Below are 18,701 nucleotides of genomic sequence, written 5' to 3' on the forward strand. Positions count from 1 at the left end.
GGGGGGAACTGGTGATAAGTAGATGGTTGGGTAATGGGGGGGGAACTGGTGGTAAGTAGATGGTGGTGTAATGGGGGGGGGGCACTGGTGTCGTAGATGGTGTTGTAATGGGGGGGCACTGGTGTCGTAGATGGTGTATAATGGGGGGGGCAACTGGTGTAGTAGATGATGTGTAATTGGGGGGGGGGAACTTGTGTAGTAGATGGTGTGTAATGGGGGGGGAACTGGTGCAGTAGATGGTGTTGTAATGGGGGAACTGGTGTAGTAGAGGGTGTTAATGGGGGGGGGACCTGGTGTAGTAGATGGTGTGTAATGGCGGGGGGAACTGGTTGTAGTAGATGGTGTGTAATTGGGGGGGAACTGGTGTAGTAGAATGGGGTGGACTGGTGTAGTCAGATGGTGTGTAATGGGGGGGAACTGGTATAGTAGATGGTTGTAGATGGGGGAACTGGTGTAAGTAGATGGTGTGTAATGGGGGGACTGGTGTAGTAGATGGTGTGTAATGGGGGGGGGGAACTGGTGTAGTAGATGGTGTGTAATGGGGGTGGGAACTGGTGTAGTAGATGGTGTGTAAATGGGGGGGGGACTGGTGTAGTAGATGTGTGTAATGGGGGCGGGACTGGTGTAGTAGTATGGTGTGTAATGGGGGGGGGACTGGTGTAGTAGATGGTGTGTAATGGGGGGGGACTGGTGTAGTAGATGGTGTGTAATGGGGGGGACTGGTGTAGTAGATGGTGTGTACTGGGGGGGGGGCTGGTGTAGTAGATGGTGTGTAATGGGGGGGGACTGGTGTAGTAAGATGGTGTGTACTGGGGGGGGGCTGGGTGTAGTAGATGGTGTGTACTGGGGGGGGGGCTGGTGTAGTAGATGGTGTGTAATGGGGGGGGGGAACTGGTGTAGTAAGATGGTGTGTCATGGGGGGGGGAACTGTGTAGTAGATGGGTGTGTAATGGGGGGGGGGGACTGGTGTAGTAGATGGTGTGTAATGGGGGCGGGACTGGTGTAGTAGATGGTGTGTAATGGGGGGGGGACTGGTGTAGTAGATGGTGTGTAATGTGGGGGGGGACTGGTATAGTAGATGGTGTGTAATGGGGGAACTAACCTGTCTCTAATTAACCTGTCTTTAGGTTTGTCTCTAATTAACCTGTGTGAGGTGTCTCTAATTAACCTGTCTTTAGGTGTGTCTCTAACTAACCTGTCTCTAGGTGTGTTATACTAACTAACCTGTCTCTAGGTGTGTTAGAGACTAACTAACCGTGGGGTGTCCTTCCCTCCACGTGATGGCCATGATAAAGTGTTTATAAATGTATGTCTGAGGTGTGTTCCTGTCTCTAGGTGTGTTAGAGACTAACTGACCTGTCTCTAGGTGTGTTATAGACTAACTAACCGTGAGGTGGTCCTTCCTCCAGGTGATGGCCATGATAAAGGGTTTACAGGTTCTGATGGGTCGTATGGAGTCGGTGTTTAACCACGCTATCCGCCACACCATCTACTCGGCCCTGCAGGACTTCGCCCAGCTCACCCTGAGAGACCCGCTACGGCAGGCCATCAAGAAGAAGAAGAACGTGGTGCAGAGGTACTACGGAGTGGCAACACACACACACACACACACGCTCAGTCACTCTGATGTACTGATCAACATGTTTCTCTCCCCAGTGTCCTGCAGGCCATCAGGAAAGACCATCTGTGATTGGGAGGCAGGACATGAGCCTCACAATGACCCTGCCCTGCGAGGAGAGAAAGACCCCAAGGGAGGCTTTGACATCAAGGTTCCTCGCCGCGCTGTCGGCCCTTCCAGCACACAGGTCTGTCTGAGCCCCCTCTCTCAGCACCCTCTGTTCTCTCTCTCAGCACCCTCTGTTCTCTCTCTCAGCACCCTCTGTTCTCTCTCTCTCAGCACCCTCTGTTCTCTCTCTCTCAGCACCCTCTGTTCTCTCTCTCTCAGCACCCTCTGTTCTCTCTCTCAGCACCCTCTGTTCTCTCTCTCTCAGCACCCTCTGTTCTCTCTCTCAGCACCCTCTGTTCTCTCTCCCTCAGCACCCTCTGTTCTCTCTCCCTCAGCACCCTCTGTTCTCTCTCTCTCAGCACCCTCTGTTCTCTCTCTCAGCACCCTCTGTTCTCTCTCTCTCAGCACCCTCTGTTCTCTCTCTCTCAGCACCCTCTGTTCTCTCTCTCTCAGCACCCTCTGTTCTCTCTCTCTCAGCACCCTCTGTTCTCTCTCTCTCAGCACCCTCTGTTCTCTCTCTCTCAGCACCCTCTGTTCTCTCTCTCTCAGCACCCTCTGTTCTCTCTCTCTCAGCACCCTCTGTTCTCTCTCTCTCTCAGCACCCTCTGTTCTCTCTCTCAGCACCCTCTGTTCTCTCCCCCTCAGCACCCTCTGTTCTCTCTCCCTCAGCACCCTCTGTTCTCTCTCTCTCAGCACCCTCTGTTCTCTCTCTCTCAGCACCCTCTGTTCTCTCTCTCTCAGCACCCTCTGTTCTCTCTCTCTCAGCACCCTCTGTTCTCTCTCTCTCAGCACCCTCTGTTCTCTCTCTCTCAGCACCCTCTGTTCTCTCTCTCTCAGCACCCTCTGTTCTCTCTCTCTCTCAGCACCCTCTGTTCTCTCTCTCAGCACCCTCTGTTCTCTCTCTCAGCACCCTCTGTTCTCTCCCCCTCAGCACCCTCTGTTCTCTCTCCCTCAGCACCCTCTGTTCTCTCTCTCTCAGCACCCTCTGTTCTCTCTCTCTCAGCACCCTCTGTTCTCTCTCTCTCAGCACCCTCTGTTCTCTCTCTCTCAGCACCCTCTGTTCTCTCTCTCTCAAGCACCCTCTGTTCTCTCTCTCTCAGGCACCCTCGGTCTCTCCCCCTCTCCCTCAGCACCCTCCTGTTCTCTTCCCCTCAGCACCCTCGGTCTCTCCCCCTCTCCCTCAGCACCCCTCTGTTCTCTCCCCCTCAGCACCCGCTGTTCTCTCTCCCTCAGCACCCTCGGTCTCTCCCCCTCTCCCTCAGCACCCTCTGTTCTCTCTCCCTCAGCACCCTCTGTTCTCTCCCCCTCAGCACCCTCTGTTCTCTCTCTCTCAGCACCCTCTGTTCTCTCTCTCTCAGCACCCTCTGTTCTCTCTCTCTCAGCAACCCTCTGTTCTCTCTCTCCTCAGCACCATCTGTTCTCGTCTCTCTCTCCGCACCCTCGGTCTCTCCCCCTCTCTCTCAGCACCCTCTGTTCTCTCCCCCTCAGCACCCTCGGTCTCCTCCCCCTCTCTCTCAGCACCCTCTGTTCTCTCTCTCTCAGCACCCTCTGTTCTCTCTCTCAGCACCTCTGTTCTCTCTCTCTCAGCACCCTCGGTCTCTCCCCCCTCTCCCTCAGCACCCTCTGTTCTCTCCCCCTCAGCACCCTCGGTCTCTCCCCCTCTCCCTCAGCACCCTCTGTTCTCTCCCCTCCCAGCACCCTCTGTTCTCTCTCCCTCAGCACCCTCGGTCTCTCTCCCCTCTCCCTCAGCACCCTTGTTCTCTCCCCCTCAGCACCCTCGTTCACTCCTCTCAGCACCCCTCGTTCTCTCTCTCTCAGCACCCTCTGTTCACTCTCTCTCTCAGCACCCTCTGTTCTCTCTCTCTCAGCACCCTCTGTTCTCTCTCTCTCAGCACCATCTGTTCTCTCTCTCTCAGCACCCCTCGGTCTCTCCCCCTCTCTCTCAGCACCCTCTGTTCTCCCCTCCGCCCTCAGCACCCTCGGTCTCTCCCCCCTCTCTCTCAGCACCCTCTGTTCTCTCTCTCAGCACACCCTCTGTTCTCTCTCTCTCAGCACCCTCTGTTCTCTCTCTCTCAGCACCCTCTGTTCTCTCTCTCTCAGCACCCTCTGTTCTCTCTCTCTCAGCACCCTCGGTCCTCACCTATCCCTCAGCACCCTCTGTTCTCTCCCCTCAGCAACCTCGGTCTCTCCCCCTCTCCCTCAGCACCCTCTGTTCTCTCCCCCCTCAGCACCCGTTGTTTCTCCCCCTCAGCAACCGCTGTTTCTCCTCCATCCGCACCCTCGGTTCTCTCCCCTCTCCTCTCAGCACCCTCTGTCTCTCCTCCCTCAGCAACCCTCTGTTCCTCTCCCCCTCAGCACCCTCTGTTTCTCTACCCCCTCAAGCACCCTCTGTTCTCTCTCTCTCCGCACCCTCTGTTCTCTCTCTCTCAGCCACCCTCTGTTTCTCTCTCTCTCAGCACCCTCTGTTCTCTCTCTCTCAGCACCATCTGTTCTCTCTCTCTCAGCACCCTCGTCTCTCCCCCTCTCTCTCAGCACCCTCTGTTCTCTCCCCTCAGCACCCTCGGTCTCTCCCCCTCTTCTCGCACCCTCTGTTCTTCTCTCTCAGCACCCTCTGTTCTCTCTCTCAGCACCCTCTGTTCTCTCTCTCTCAGCACCCTCGGTCTCTCCCCCTCTCCCTCAGCACCCTCTGTTCTCTCCCCCCTCAGCACCCTCGGTCTCTCCCCCTCTCCCTCAGCACCCTCTGTTCTCTCCCCCTCCAGCACCCTCTGTTCTCTCTCCCTCAGCACCCTCGGTCTCTCCCCCTCTCCCTCAGCACCCTCTGTCTCTCCCCCTCAGCACCCTCTGTTCACTCTCTCTCAGCACCCTCTGTTCTCTCTCTCTCAGCACCCTCTGTTCACTCTCTCTCAGCACCCTCTGTTCTCTCTCTCTCAGCACCCTCTGTTCTCTCTCTCTCAGCACCATCTGTTCTCTCTCTCTCAGCACCCTCGGTCTCTCCCCCCTCTCTCTCAGCACCCTCTGTTCTCTCCCCCTCAGCACCCTCGGTCTCTCCCCCTCTCTCTCAGCACCCTCTGTTCTCTCTCTCAGCACCCTCTGTTCTCTCTCTCTCAGCACCCTCTGTTCTCTCTCTCTCAGCACCCTCTGTTCTCTCTCTCTCAGCACCCTCTGTTCTCTCTCTCTCAGCACCCTCGGTCTCTCCCCCTCCTCCCTCAGCACCCTCTGTTCTCTCCCCCTCAGCACCCTCGGTCTCTCCCCCTCTCCCTCAGCACCCTCTGTTCTCTCCCCCTCAGCACCCGCTGTTCTCTCTCCCTCAGCACCCTCGGTCTCTCCCCCTCTCCCTCAGCACCCTCTGTTCTCTCTCCCTCAGCACCCTCTGTTCTCTCCCCTCAGCACCCTCTGTTCTCTCCCCCTCAGCACCCTCTGTTCTCTCTCTCTCAGCACCCTCTGTTCTCTCTCTCTCAGCACCCTCTGTTCTCTCTCTCTCAGCACCCTCTGTTCTCTCTCTCTCAGCACAATCTGTTCTCTCTCTCTCAGCACCCTCGGTCTCTCCCCCTCTCTCTCAGCACCCTCTGTTCTCTCCCCCTCAGCACCCTCGGTCTCTCCCCCTCTCTCTCAGCACCCTCTGTTCTCTCTCTCTCAGCACCCTCTGTTCTCTCTCTCAGCACCCCTCTGTTCTCTCTCTCTCAGCACCCTCGGTCTCTCCCCCTCTCCCTCAGCACCCTCTGTTCTCTCCCCCTCAGCACCCTCGGTCTCTCCCCTCTCCCTCAGCACCCTCTGTTCTCTCCCCCTCAGCACCCTCTGTTCTCTCTCCCTCAGCACCCTCGGTCTCTCCCCCTCTCCCTCAGCACCCTCTGTTCTCTCCCCCTCAGCACCCTCTGTTCACTCTCTCTCAGCACCCTCTGTTCTCTCTCTCTCAGCACCCTCTGTTCACTCTCTCTCAGCACCCTCTGTTCTCTCTCTCTCAGCACCCTCTGTTCTCTCTCTCTCAGCACCATCTGTTCTCTCTCTCTCAGCACCCTCGGTCTCTCCCCCTCTCTCTCAGCACCCTCTGTTCTCTCCCCCTCAGCACCCTCGGTCTCTCCCCCTCTCTCTCGCACCCTCTGTTCTCTCTCTCAGCACCCTCTGTTCTCTCTCTCTCAGCACCCTCTGTTCTCTCTCTCTCAGCACCCTCTGTTCTCTCTCTCAGCACCCTCTGTTCTCTCTCTCTCAGCACCCTCTGTTCTCTCTCTCTCAGCACCCTCTGTTCTCTCTCTCTCAGCACCCTTCTGTTTCTCTCTCTCTCTCTCTCTCTCAGCACCCTCTGTTCTCTCTCTCTCTCTCTCTCTCAGCACCCTCTGTTCTCTCTCTCTCTCTCTCAGCACCCTCTGTTCTCTCTCTCTCTCTCAGCACCCTCTGTTCTCTCTCTCTCTCTCAGCCACCCCTCTGTTCTCTCTCTCTCTCTCAGCACCCTCTGTTCTCTCTCTCTCTCAGCACCCTCTGTTCTCTCTCTCTCTCTCAGCACCCTCTGTTCTCTCTCTCTCTCAGCACCCTCTGTTCTCTCTCTCTCTCAGCACCCTCTGTTCTCTCTCTCTCTCTCAGCACCCTCTGTTCTCTCTCTCTCTCTCAGCACCCTCTGTTTCTCTCTCTCTCTCTCAGCACCCTCGGTCTCTCCCCCTCGGTCTCTCCCCCTCTCTCTCAGCACCCTCTGTTCTCTCTCTCTCTCTCTCTCTCAGCACCCTCTGTTCTCTCTCTCTCTCTCTCTCTCTCTCAGCACCCTCTGTTCTCTCTCTCTCTCTCAGCACCCTCGGTCTCTCCCTCTCTCTCTCAGCACCCTCGGTCTCTCTCTCTCAGCACCCTCGGTCTCTCCCCCTCTCTCTCAGCACCCTCGGTCTATCTCTCAGCACCCTCGGTCTCTCTCCCCCTCGTCTCTCTCTCTCAGCACCCTCGGCCTCTCTCTCTCAGCACCCTCGGCCTCTCTCTCTCAGCACCCCCGGCCTCTATCTCTCAGCACCCTCGGTCTCTCTCCCCCTCGTCTCTCTCTCTCAGCACCCCCGGCCTCTCTCTCTCAGCACTCCCGGCCTCTCTCTCTCAGCACCCACGGCCTCTCTCTCTCAGCAACCCTGGCCTCTCTCTCTCAGCAACCCCGGCCTCTCTCTCTCAGCAACCCCGGCCTCTCTCTCTCAGCACCCCCGGCCTCTCTCTCTCAGCACCCCCGGCCTCTCTCTCTCAGCACCCTCGGCCTCTCTCTCTCAGCACCCTCGGGTCTCTCTCAGCACATGGTTTCAGGATGGATCTTAGGAGTGAGACACAACAAGGTGTGCCTGTTCCAGTATCTCTGCAACGTCCGGCCTCCTGGGCTTTTCGTTTAATGTCCTCTCCTTCTCCTCTGTAGCTGTACATGGTTCGTACCATGCTGGAGTCTCTGATAGCTGATAAGAGTGGTTCTAAGAAGACCCTCCGCAGCAGTCTGGAGGGACCCACCATCATGGACATGGAGAAGTTCCACAGAGAGTCCTTCTTCTATACTCACCTGCTCAACTTCAGCGGTAAGGAGTTTACAGAACCATCCTGCTCTCTGTCTCCCTGTTCCCTCTCTACCTCTAACCCTTCGTCTGTCCCCCCTTAACCCTGTCCCCCCCCTAACCCTCCGTCTGTCCCCCCCTAACCCTCCGTCTGTCCCCCCCTAACCCTCAGTCTGTCCCCTCTCTAACCCTCTGTCAAATCAAATCAAATGTATTTATATAGCCCTTCGTACATCAGCTGATATCTCAAAATGCTGTACAGAAACCCAGCCTAAAACCCCAAACAGCAAGCAATGCAGGTGTAGAAGCACGGTGGCTAGGAAAAACTCCCTAGAAAGGCCAAAACCTAGGAAGAAACCTAGAGAGGAACCAGGCTATGTGGGGTGGCCAGTCCTCTTCTGGCTGTGCCGGGTGGAGATTATAACAGAACATGGCCAAGATGTTCAAATGTTCATAAATGACCAGCATGGTCGAATAATAATAAGGCAGAACAGTTGAAACTGGAGCAGCAGCACAGTCAGGTGGAAGTTGAAACTGGAGCAGCAGCATGGCCAGGTGGACTGGGGACAGCAAGGAGTCATCATGTCAGGTAGTCCTGGGGCATGGTCCTAGGGCTCAGGTCCTCTGAGAGAGAGAGAAAGAAAGAGAGAAGGAGAGAATTAGAGAACGCACACTTAGATTCACACAGGACACCGAATAGGACAGGAGAAGTACTCCAGATATAACAAACTGACCCTAGCCCCCCGACACATAAACTACTGCAGCATAAATACTGGAGGCTGAGACAGGAGGGGTCAGGAGACACTGTGGCCCCATCCGAGGACACCCCCCGGACAGGGCCAAACAGGAAGGATGTCCCCTCTCTAACCCCCTGTCCCCTCTCTAACCCCCTGTCCCCTCTCTAACCCTCTGCCCCCCCTCTAACACCCTCTGTCCCCTCTCTAACCCTCTGTCCCCCCCTAACCCTCCGTCTGTCCCCCCTCTACCCCTAACCTTCCGTCTGTCCCCCCTCTACCCCTAACCCTCCGTCTGTCCCCTCTCTAACCCCTCTGTCCCCTCTCTAACCCCTCTGTCCCCTCTCTAACCCCTCTAACCCCTCTGTCCCCTCTCTAACCCCTCTGTCCCCTCTCTAACCCCTCTGTCCCCTCTCTAACCCCTCTGTCCCCTCTCTAACCATCTGTCCCCTCTCTAACCCCCTCTCTAACCCCCTGTCCCCTCTCTAACCCCCTGTCCCCTCTCTAATCCCCTCTCTAACCCTCTGTCCCTCTCTAACCCCCTCTCTAACCCCCTCTGTCCCCTCTCTAACCCCCTGTCCCCTCTCTAACCCCCTCTCTAACCCCCTGTCCCCTCTCTAACCCCTCTGTCCCCTCTCTAACCCCTCTGTCCCCTCTCTAACCCCTCTGTCCCCTCTCTAACCATCTGTCCCTCTCTAACCCCCTCTCTAACCCCCTGTCCCCTCTCTAACCCCCTGTCCCCTCTCTAATCCCCTCTCTAACCCTCTGTCCCCTCTCTAACCCCCTCTCTAACCCCCTCTGTCCCCTCTCTAACCCCCTGTCCCCTCTCTAACCCCCTCTCTAACCCCCTGTCCCCTCTCTAACCCTCTGTCCCCTCTCTAACCCCCTCTCTAACCCCCTCTGTCCCCTCTCTAACCATCTGTCCCCTCTCTAACCCTCTGTCCCCTCTCTAACCCCCTCTCTAACCCCCTCTGTCCCCTCTCTAACCATCTGTCCCCTCTCTAACCCTCTGTCCCCTCTCTAACCCCCTCTGTCCCCTCTCTAACCCTCTGTCTGTCCCCTCTCTAACCCTCTGTCCCCTCTCTAACCCCTCTGTCCCCTCTCTAACCCCTCTGTCCCCTCTCTAACCCCTCTGTCCCCTCTACCCCTGTCCCCTCTCTAACCCCTCTGTCCCCTCTCTAACCCCTCTGTCCCCTCTCTAACCATCTGTCCCCTCTCTAACCCCCTCTCTAACCCCCTGTCCCCTCTCTAACCCCCTGTCCCCTCTCTAATCCCCTCTCTAACCCTCTAACCCCCTCTGTCCCCTCTCTAACCCCCTGTCCCCTCTCTAACCCCCTCTCTAACCCCCTGTCCCCTCTCTAACCCCCTGTCCCCTCTCTAACCCCTCTCTAACCCCCTCTCTAACCCCCTCTGTCCCCTCTCTAACCATCTGTCCCCTCTCTAACCCTCTGTCCCCTCTCTAACCCCCTCTCTAACCCCCTCTGTCCCCTCTCTAACCATCTGTCCCTCTCTAACCCTCTGTCCCCTCTCTAACCCCCTCTGTCCCCTCTCTAACCCTCTGTCTGTCCCCTCTCTAACCCTCTGTCTGTCCCCTCTCTAACCCTCTGTCCCCTCTCTAACCCCCTCTCTAACCCCCTCTGTCCCCTCTCTAACCCCCTCTCTAACCCTCTGTCTGTCCCCTCTCTAACCCTCTGTCTGTCCCCTCTCTAACCCTCTGTCTGTCCCCTCTCTAACCCTCTGTCTGTCCCCTCTCTAACCCTCTGTCTGTCCCCTCTCTAACCCTCTGTCTGTCCCCTCTCTAACCCTCTGTCTGCCCCCTCCCTAACCCTCTGTCTGCCCCCTCCCTAACCCTCTGTCCCCTAACAGAGACCCTACAGCAGTGCTGTGACCTGTCTCAGCTGTGGTTCAGAGAGTTCTTCCTGGAGCTGACCATGGGGCGCAGGATCCAGTTCCCCATCGAGATGTCCATGCCCTGGATCCTCACAGACCACATACTGGAGACCAAGGAGGCCTCTATGATGGAGTAAGGAGGACACACACACACACACACACAGAGTCGTGTCTTCCATCCAGAGCCAGTCTGATGAAGTGTCTGTCCCCCAGGTATGTGCTGTATCCTCTGGACCTCTATAATGACAGTGCCCACTACGCCCTGACCAAGTTCAAGAAGCAGTTCCTCTACGATGAGATAGAAGCAGAGGTATGTAGTTAACTAGTTAACCATTAGACTAGTGATCACTACAGCAGAGGTATGTAGTTAACTAGTTAACTATTAGACTAGTGATCACTACAGTAGAGGTATGTAGTTAACTAGTTAACTATTAGACTAGTCATCACTACAGCAGAGGTATGTAGTTAACTAGTTAACTATTAGACTAGTGATCACTACAGCAGAGGTATGTAGTTAACTAGTTCACCATTAGACTAGTGATCACTACAGCAGAGGTATGTAGTTAACTAGTTAACTATTAGACTAGTCATCACTACAGCAGAGGTATGTAGTTAACTAGTTAACTATTAGACTAGTCATCACTACAGCAGAGGTATGTAGTTAACTAGTTAACTATTAGACTAGTCATCACTACAGCAGAGGTATGTAGTTAACTAGTTAACTATTAGACTAGTCATCACTACAGCAGAGGTATGTAGTTAACTAGTTAACTATTAGACTAGTGATCACTACAGCAGATGTATGTAGTTAACTAGTTCACCATTAGACTAGTGATCACTACAGCAGAGGTATGTAGTTAACTAGTTAACTATTAGACTAGTCATCACTACAGCAGAGGTATGTAGTTAACTAGTTAACTATTAGACTAGTCATCACTACAGCAGAGGTATGTAGTTAACTAGTTAACCATTAGACTAGTCATCACTACAGCAGAGGTATGTAGTTAACTAGTTAACCATTAGACTAGTCATCACTACAGCAGAGGTATGTAGTTAACTAGTTAACCATTAGACTAGTCATCACTACAGCAGAGGTATGTAGTTAACTAGTTAACCATTAAACTAGTCATCACTACAGCAGAGGTATGTAGTTAACTAGTTAACCATTAGACTAGTCATCACTACAGCAGAGGTATGTAGTTAACCATTAGACTAGTCATCACTACAGCAGAGGTAACTGGTTCACCATTAGACTAGTGATCACTACAGCAGAGGTATGTAGTTAACTAGTTAACCATTAGACTAGTCATCACTACAGCAGAGGTATGTAGTTAACTAGTTAACCATTAGACTAGTCATCAATACAGCAGAGGTATGTAGTTAACTAGTTAACCATTAGACTAGTGATCAATACAGCAGAGGTATGTAGTTAACTAGTTAACTATTAGACTAGTGATCAATACAGCAGAGGTATGTAGTTAACTAGTTAACTATTAGACTAGTCATCACTACAGCAGAGGTATGTAGTTAACTGGTTAACTATTAGACTAGTCATCACTACAGCAGAGGTATGTAGTTAACTAGTTAACCATTAGACTAGTGATCACTACAGCAGAGGTATGTAGTTAACTATTAGACTAGTGATCACTACAGCAGAGGTATGTAGTTAACTAGTTAACCATTAGACTAGTGATCAATACAGCAGAGGTATGTAGTTAACTAGTTAACCATTAGACTAGTGATCAATACAGCAGAGGTAACTAGTTCACCATTAGACTAGTCATCACTACAGCAGAGGTATGTAGTTAACTAGTTAACTATTAGACTAGTGATCAATACAGCAGAGGTATGTAGTTAACTGGTTCACCATTAGACTAGTCATCACTACAGCAGAAGTATGTAGTTAACTGGTTAACTATTAGACTAGTGATCACTACAGCAGAGGTATGTAGTTAACTGGTTAACTATTAGACTAGTGATCACTACAGCAGAGGTATGTAGTTAACTGGTTCACCATTAGACTAGTCATCACTACAGCAGAGGTATGTTGTTAACTGGTTAACCATTAGACTAGTGATCAATACAGCAGAGGTATGTAGTTAACTGGTTAACTATTAGACTAGTGATCACTACAGCAGAGGTATGTAGTTAACTGGTTAACCATTAGACTAGTGATCACTACAGCAGAGGTATGTAGTTAACTAGTTAACTATTAGACTAGTGATCACTACAGCAGAGGTATGTAGTTAACTGGTTAACCATTAGACTAGTCATCAATACAGCAGAGGTATGTAGTTAACTGGTTAACCATTAGACTAGTCATCACTACAGCAGAGGTATGTAGTTAACTATTAGACTAGTCATCAATACAGCAGAGGTATGTAGTTAACTATTAGACTAGTCATCAATACAGCAGAGGTATGTAGTTAACTAGTTAACTATTAGACTAGTGATCACTACAGCAGAGGTATGTAGTTAACTAGTTAACTATTAGACTAGTGATCACTACAGCAGAGGTATGTAGTTAACTAGTTAACCATTAGACTAGTCATCACTACAGCAGAGGTATGTAGTTAACTAGTTAACCATTAGACTAGTCATCACTACAGCAGAGGTATGTAGTTAACTAGTTAACTATTAGACTAGTCATCACTACAGCAGAGGTAACTAGTTAGACTAGTCATCACTACAGCAGTGGTAACTAGTTAGACTAGTCATCACTACAGCAGAGGTAACTAGTTAGACTAGTCATCACTACAGCAGAGGTAACTAGTTAGACTAGTCATCACTACAGCAGAGGTAACTAGTTAGACTAGTCATCACTACAGCAGAGGTAACTAGTTAGACTAGTCATCACTACAGCAGAGGTAACTAGTTAGACTAGTCATCACTACAGCAGAGGTAACTAGTTAGACTAGTCATCACTGAGGGGAGCTTGCCAGCTGTGTACTCTACGTTACTAGTAACATTAGATGCTGATTTGAATGTTGGCCTTACAGGAGGCTGTATAACTAACCTAAATCACATCCTCTTCAGGTCAACCTGTATTAATCTGTAACTAACCTAAATCACATCCTCTTCAGGTCAACCTGTATTAATCTGTATGATGACTGATACTGTACTTCCTATATGACATTCTCTGCAGGTCAACCTGTGTTTCGATCAGTTTGTCTACAAGCTGGCTGATCAGATATTTGCCTACTACAAGATTCTAGCTGGAAGGTACGTTATCTGAATCAATACTAATCAATACTCCATCAATACTGTTCAATGACTGAAATACGGGTGGGGTGGCGTGGGGTGGGGTGGCGCGGCGCAATGGGGTGGGTTGGGGTGGCGCGGCGCAATGGGGTGGCGTGGGGTGGGGTGGGGCAATGGGGTGGCGCAATGGGGTGGGGTGGCGCAATGGGGTGGGGTGGCGCAATGGGGTGGGGTGGCGCAATGGGATGACAGGTTTCCCTTTGCTCCTGCAATATTCTTAAAGTTTAAGTTTATTTGAATTTAGCAATAAAACTATTTATTTTCAAATATTAGTTTGGGGATCCCTGTCTGTAGTAGGCAAGACTACCCTGCTTTCAAATGTCAGCATGTCATGAAACATAAAGCCAAAAATAGGACTGAGAAAACCCGGCCTACAAGACTGTGTCATCATCACCGTCCTCTCCTGAGACTATAAACCCAGAGACTTTGAGAACCCGTCTACAAGACCCAGTTCCATCACTGTCCTCTCCTGAGACTATAAACCCAGAGACTTTGAGAACCCGTCTACAAGACCCAGTTTCATCACTGTCCTCTCCTGAGACTATAAACCTGGAGGTACGCGCTTTGTATCACACAAAATAACAACAGAGTTGCACACTGTGACAATTACAGCACTGGAGACCTCCGCTACCAGTATCTCTGACCTGACTACCGGTATCTCTGACCTGACTACCGGTATCTCTGACCTGACTACCGGTATCTCCGACCTGACTACCGGTATCTCCGACCTGACTACCGGTATCTCCGACCTGACTACCGGTATCTCCGACCTGACTACCGGTATCTCCGACCTGACTACCGGTATCTCCGACCTGACTACCGGTGAATGTGTCCTTAACTGACTAAAATGAGAAAATAACACAGAACGTTACTCTAAAAGGCTGGGGGTTTGGGTTTAACACTGCACCCTCACCATTAGACTAGTCATCACTACTACATTACTCTAAAGGGCTGGGGGTTTGGGTTTAACACTGCACCCTCACCATTAGACTAGTCATCACTACTACATTACTCTAAAAGGCTGGGGGTTTGGGTTTAACACTGCACCCTCACCATTAGACTAGTCATCACTACTACATTACTCTAAAAGGCTGGGGGTTTGGGTTTAACACTGCACCCTCACCATTAGACTAGTCATCACTACTACATTACTCTAAAGGGCTGGGGGTTTGGGTTTAACACTGCACCCTCACCATTAGACTAGTCATCACTACTACATTACTCTAAAGGGCTGGGGGTTTGGGTTTAACACTGCACCCTCACCATTAGACTAGTCATCACTACTACATTACTCTAAAGGGCTGGGGGTTTGGGTTTAACACTGCACCCTCACCATTAGACTAGTCATCACTACTACATTACTCTAAAGGGCTGGGGGTTTGGGTTTAACACTGCACCCTCACCATTAGACTAGTCATCACTACTACATTACTCTAAAGGGCTGGGGGTTTGGGTTTAACACTGCACCCTCACCATTAGACTAGTCATCACTACTACATTACTCTAAAAGGCTGGGGGTTTGGGTTTAACACTGCACCCTCACCATTAGACTAGTCATCACTACTACATTACTCTAAAAGGCTGGGGGTTTGGGTTTAACACTGCACCCTCACCATTAGACTAGTCATCACTACTACATTACTCTAAAGGGCTGGGGGTTTGGGTTTAACACTGCACCCTCACCATTAGACTAGTCATCACTACTACATTACTCTAAAGGGCTGGGGGTTTGGGTTTAACACTGCACCCTCACCATTAGACTAGTCATCACTACTACATTACTCTAAAGGGCTGGGGGTTTGGGTTTAACACTGCACACTCACCATTAGACTAGTCATCACTACTACATTACTCTAAAGGGCTGGGGGTTTGGGTTTAACACTGCACCCTCACCATTAGACTAGTCATCACTACTACATTACTCTAAAGGGCTGGGGGTTTGGGTTTAACACTGCACCCTCACCATTAGACTAGTCATCACTACTACATTACTCTAAAGGGCTGGGGGTTTGGGTTTAACACTGCACCCTCACCATTAGACTAGTCATCACTACTACATTACTCTAAAGGGCTGGGGGTTTGGGTTTAACACTGCACCCTCACCATTAGACTAGTCATCACTACTACATTACTCTAAAGGGCTGGGGGTTTGGGTTTAACACTGCACCCTCACCATTAGACTAGTCATCACTACTACATTACTCTAAAGGGCTGGGGGTTTGGGTTTAACACTGCACCCTCACCATTAGACTAGTCATCACTACTACATTACTCTAAAGGGCTGGGGGTTTGAGTTTAACACTGCACCCTCACCATTAGACTAGTCATCACTACTACATTACTCTAAAGGGCTGGGGGTTTGGGTTTAACACTGCACCCTCACCATTAGACTAGTCATCACTACTACATTACTCTAAAGGGCTGGGGGTTTGGGTTTAACACTGCACCCTCACCATTAGACTAGTCATCACTACTACATTACTCTAAAGGGCTGGGGGTTTGGGTTTAACACTGCACCCTCACCATTAGACTATTCATCACTACTACATTACTCTAAAGGGCTGGGGGTTTGGGTTTAACACTGCACCCTCACCATTAGACTAGTCATCACTACTACATTACTCTAAAGGGCTGGGGGTTTGGGTTTAACACTGCACCCTCACCATTAGACTAGTCATCACTACTACATTACTCTAAAGGGCTGGGGGTTTGTGTTTAACACTGCACCCTCACCATTAGACTCGTCATCACTACTACATTACTCTAAAGGGCTGGGGGTTTGGGTTTAACACTGCACCCTCACCATTAGACTAGTCATCACTACTACATTACTCTAAAACGCTGGGGGTTTGGGGTTAACACTGCACTCTCACCATTAGACTAGTCATCACTACTACATTACCCTAAAAGGCTGGGGGTTTGGGTTTAACACTGCACTCTGACTGTTTTCTTCTCACAGTTTGTCTAGACCTGTACCTTGTTTGGATTACATGTGTACTGGCCTTTCTACATGTGTCCTCCTCATTCAATACTGGCCCTTCTACATGTGTCCTCCTCATTCAATACTGGCCTTTCTACATGTGTCCTCCTCATTCACTACTGGCCCTTCTACATGTGTCCTCCTCATTCACTACTGGCCCTTCTACATGTGTCCTCCTCATTCACTACTGGCCCTTCTACATGTGTCCTCCTCATTCAATACTGGCCCTTCTACATCTTCTACATGTGTCCTCCTCATTCAATACTGGCCCTTCTACATGTGTCCTCCTCATTCAATACTGGCCCTTCTACATCTTCTACATGTGTCCTCCTCATTCAATACTGGCCCTTCTACATGTGTCCTCCTCATTCAATACTGGCCCTTCTACATGTGTCCTCCTCATTCAATACTGGCCCTTCTACATCTTCTACATGTGTCCTCCTCATTCACTACTGGCCCTTCTACATGTGTCCTCCTCATTCAATACTGGCCCTTCTACATGTGTCCTCCTCATTCACTACTGGCCCTTCTACATGTGTCCTCCTCATTCAATACTGGCCCTTCTACATCTTCTACATGTGTCCTCCTCATTCAATACTGGCCCTTCTACATGTGTCCTCCTCATTCAATACTGGCCCTTCTACATCTTCTACATGTGTCCTCCTCATTCACTACTGGCCCTTCTACATGTGTCCTCCTCATTCAATACTGGCCCTTCTACATGTGTCCTCCTCATTCAATACTGGCCCTTCTACGTGTGTCCTCCTCATTCAATACTGGCCCTTCTAAGTGTGTCCTCCTCATTCAATACTGGCCCTTCTACGTGTGTCCTCCTCATTCAATACTGGCCCTTCTAAGTGTGTCCTCCTCATTCAATACTGGCCCTTCTACATGTGTCCTCCTCATTCAATACTGGCCCTTCTGAAATGGTCTGTATGTGAGGCTTGGTGTTTCCGACACCCTACAGATACACAGATTCCTTTTTGTTCTCGTGTTCATCAAACACTCCTGCGTTGATGACTTATTTTTGGCCAAACTTCCAGAGGTGTTGGTGAGTGGTTTCTCCACCCCTATCCCTCAGCTGTTTACAGGAGATTGCCCTTTGACTTCTGTACCCTTCTGCCCAGCGTGTTTAACTCGTCTAAAGTAGGGTCTCTCTCTGGTTGTCTTATTGTTTATATGGTGTTTCTCTTCTCCTCAGTCTGCTGCTGGACAAGCGCCTGAGAGCGGACTGTAAGAACCAGGGAGCTAACATCCCCTGGCCCGCGTCCAACCGCTACGAGACACTGCTGAAACAACGCCACGTTCAGGTAACCCCCTGACCTCTGACCCCTAACCTTCCAACCGCTACGAGACCCTGTTGAAACAACGGCACGTTCAGGTAACCCTCTGACCTCTAACCCTCCAACCACTACTAGAACCAGGCTGAATAATCGCCATGTTCAGGTAACCCTCTGACCTCTAACCCTCCAACCACTACTAGACCCAGGCTGAATAATCGGCATGTCCAGGTAACCATCTGACCCCTAACCCTCGAACTGCCTTCGAGACTGCTAAAACAACGCTACATCCAGATGACCCCTAACCTCTGACCCCTAACCCTCCAACTACCTTCGAGACTTCTAAAACAACGCTACGTCCAGATGACCCCTAACCTCTGACCCCTAACCCTCCAACTGCCTTCGAGACTGCTAAAACAACGCTACGTCCAGATGACCCCTAACCCTCCAACTGCTTTTGAGACTGCTAAAACAACGCTACGTCCAGATGACCCCTAACCCTCCAACTAGAGGTATTCACGGGTGCAACAGACCCGAAATTCCGAGATCCAAGCGGGTCCAGGTCCCAAATTCAGATTGATTTTCATAATGTATCTGGGTTGGGTCTGATATAATTGCCACGGGTCTTAGATTGACCGCCTAGACCGCTCCTCTGTTAATGTGTGAGGTGATGAGAACTGTGTCAGCCAATGACAACTCAATAAAACGAACAGCTGATGTCCAGCTGAAACGGGTTCTAGTCACTCGGCTCACGTGTGCCTGCTTCTGAGGAGAGAGGGAGTGAAAGGATACTCCTCCCACTACTCCCTCCACTACTCCTCCACTACTCCACTACTCCCCCAAATCTCCCCCGCTACTCCACTCCCACTACTCCCTCCACTACTCCTCCACTACTACTCCACTACTCCCCCCGCTACTCCACTCCTACTCAACCCACTGCCCCACTACTCCCACCACTACTCCACTACTCCCCCCACTACTCCACTACTCCCCCCGCTACTCCACTCCTACTCCCCCCGCTACTCCACTCCTACTCCACTCCTACTCCCCCACTACTCCACTCCTACTCAACCCACTACTCCACTACTCCCCCCACTACTCCACTACTCCCCCCGCTACTCCACTCCTACTCCCCCCGCTACTCCACTCCTACTCCCCCACTACTCCACTCCTACTCCCCCACTACTCCACTCCTACTCAACCCACTACTCCACTACTCCCCCACTACTCTACTACTCCCCCACTACTCTACTACTCCTCCACTACTCCCCCACTACTCCCCATCCCAGTGTTGCCTCTCTCTTTACTTCATGTAGTCCTTGTCTGTCTGGG

The 18,701-nt window shown here is 51.2% G+C and overlaps 1 protein-coding gene across 1 annotated transcript in view; it reads left to right on the plus strand.

The window, feature by feature from the left end:
* Positions 1-18,701, plus strand: part of LOC109903067 (cytoplasmic FMR1-interacting protein 1 homolog) — a 77,621-nt gene that overhangs the window by 44,839 nt on the left and 14,081 nt on the right. The window contains 8 exon segments of the mRNA XM_031838135.1: positions 1,410-1,576; positions 1,657-1,675; positions 1,677-1,805; positions 7,095-7,248; positions 9,825-9,981; positions 10,062-10,158; positions 12,994-13,070; positions 17,291-17,399. Of these exon segments, the coding sequence (XP_031693995.1) occupies positions 1,410-1,576; positions 1,657-1,675; positions 1,677-1,805; positions 7,095-7,248; positions 9,825-9,981; positions 10,062-10,158; positions 12,994-13,070; positions 17,291-17,399 (909 nt within the window).

Source organism: Oncorhynchus kisutch, linkage group LG13, assembly GCF_002021735.2.
Source record: "Oncorhynchus kisutch isolate 150728-3 linkage group LG13, Okis_V2, whole genome shotgun sequence".
Classification (NCBI taxonomy): Eukaryota; Metazoa; Chordata; class Actinopteri; order Salmoniformes; family Salmonidae; genus Oncorhynchus; species Oncorhynchus kisutch.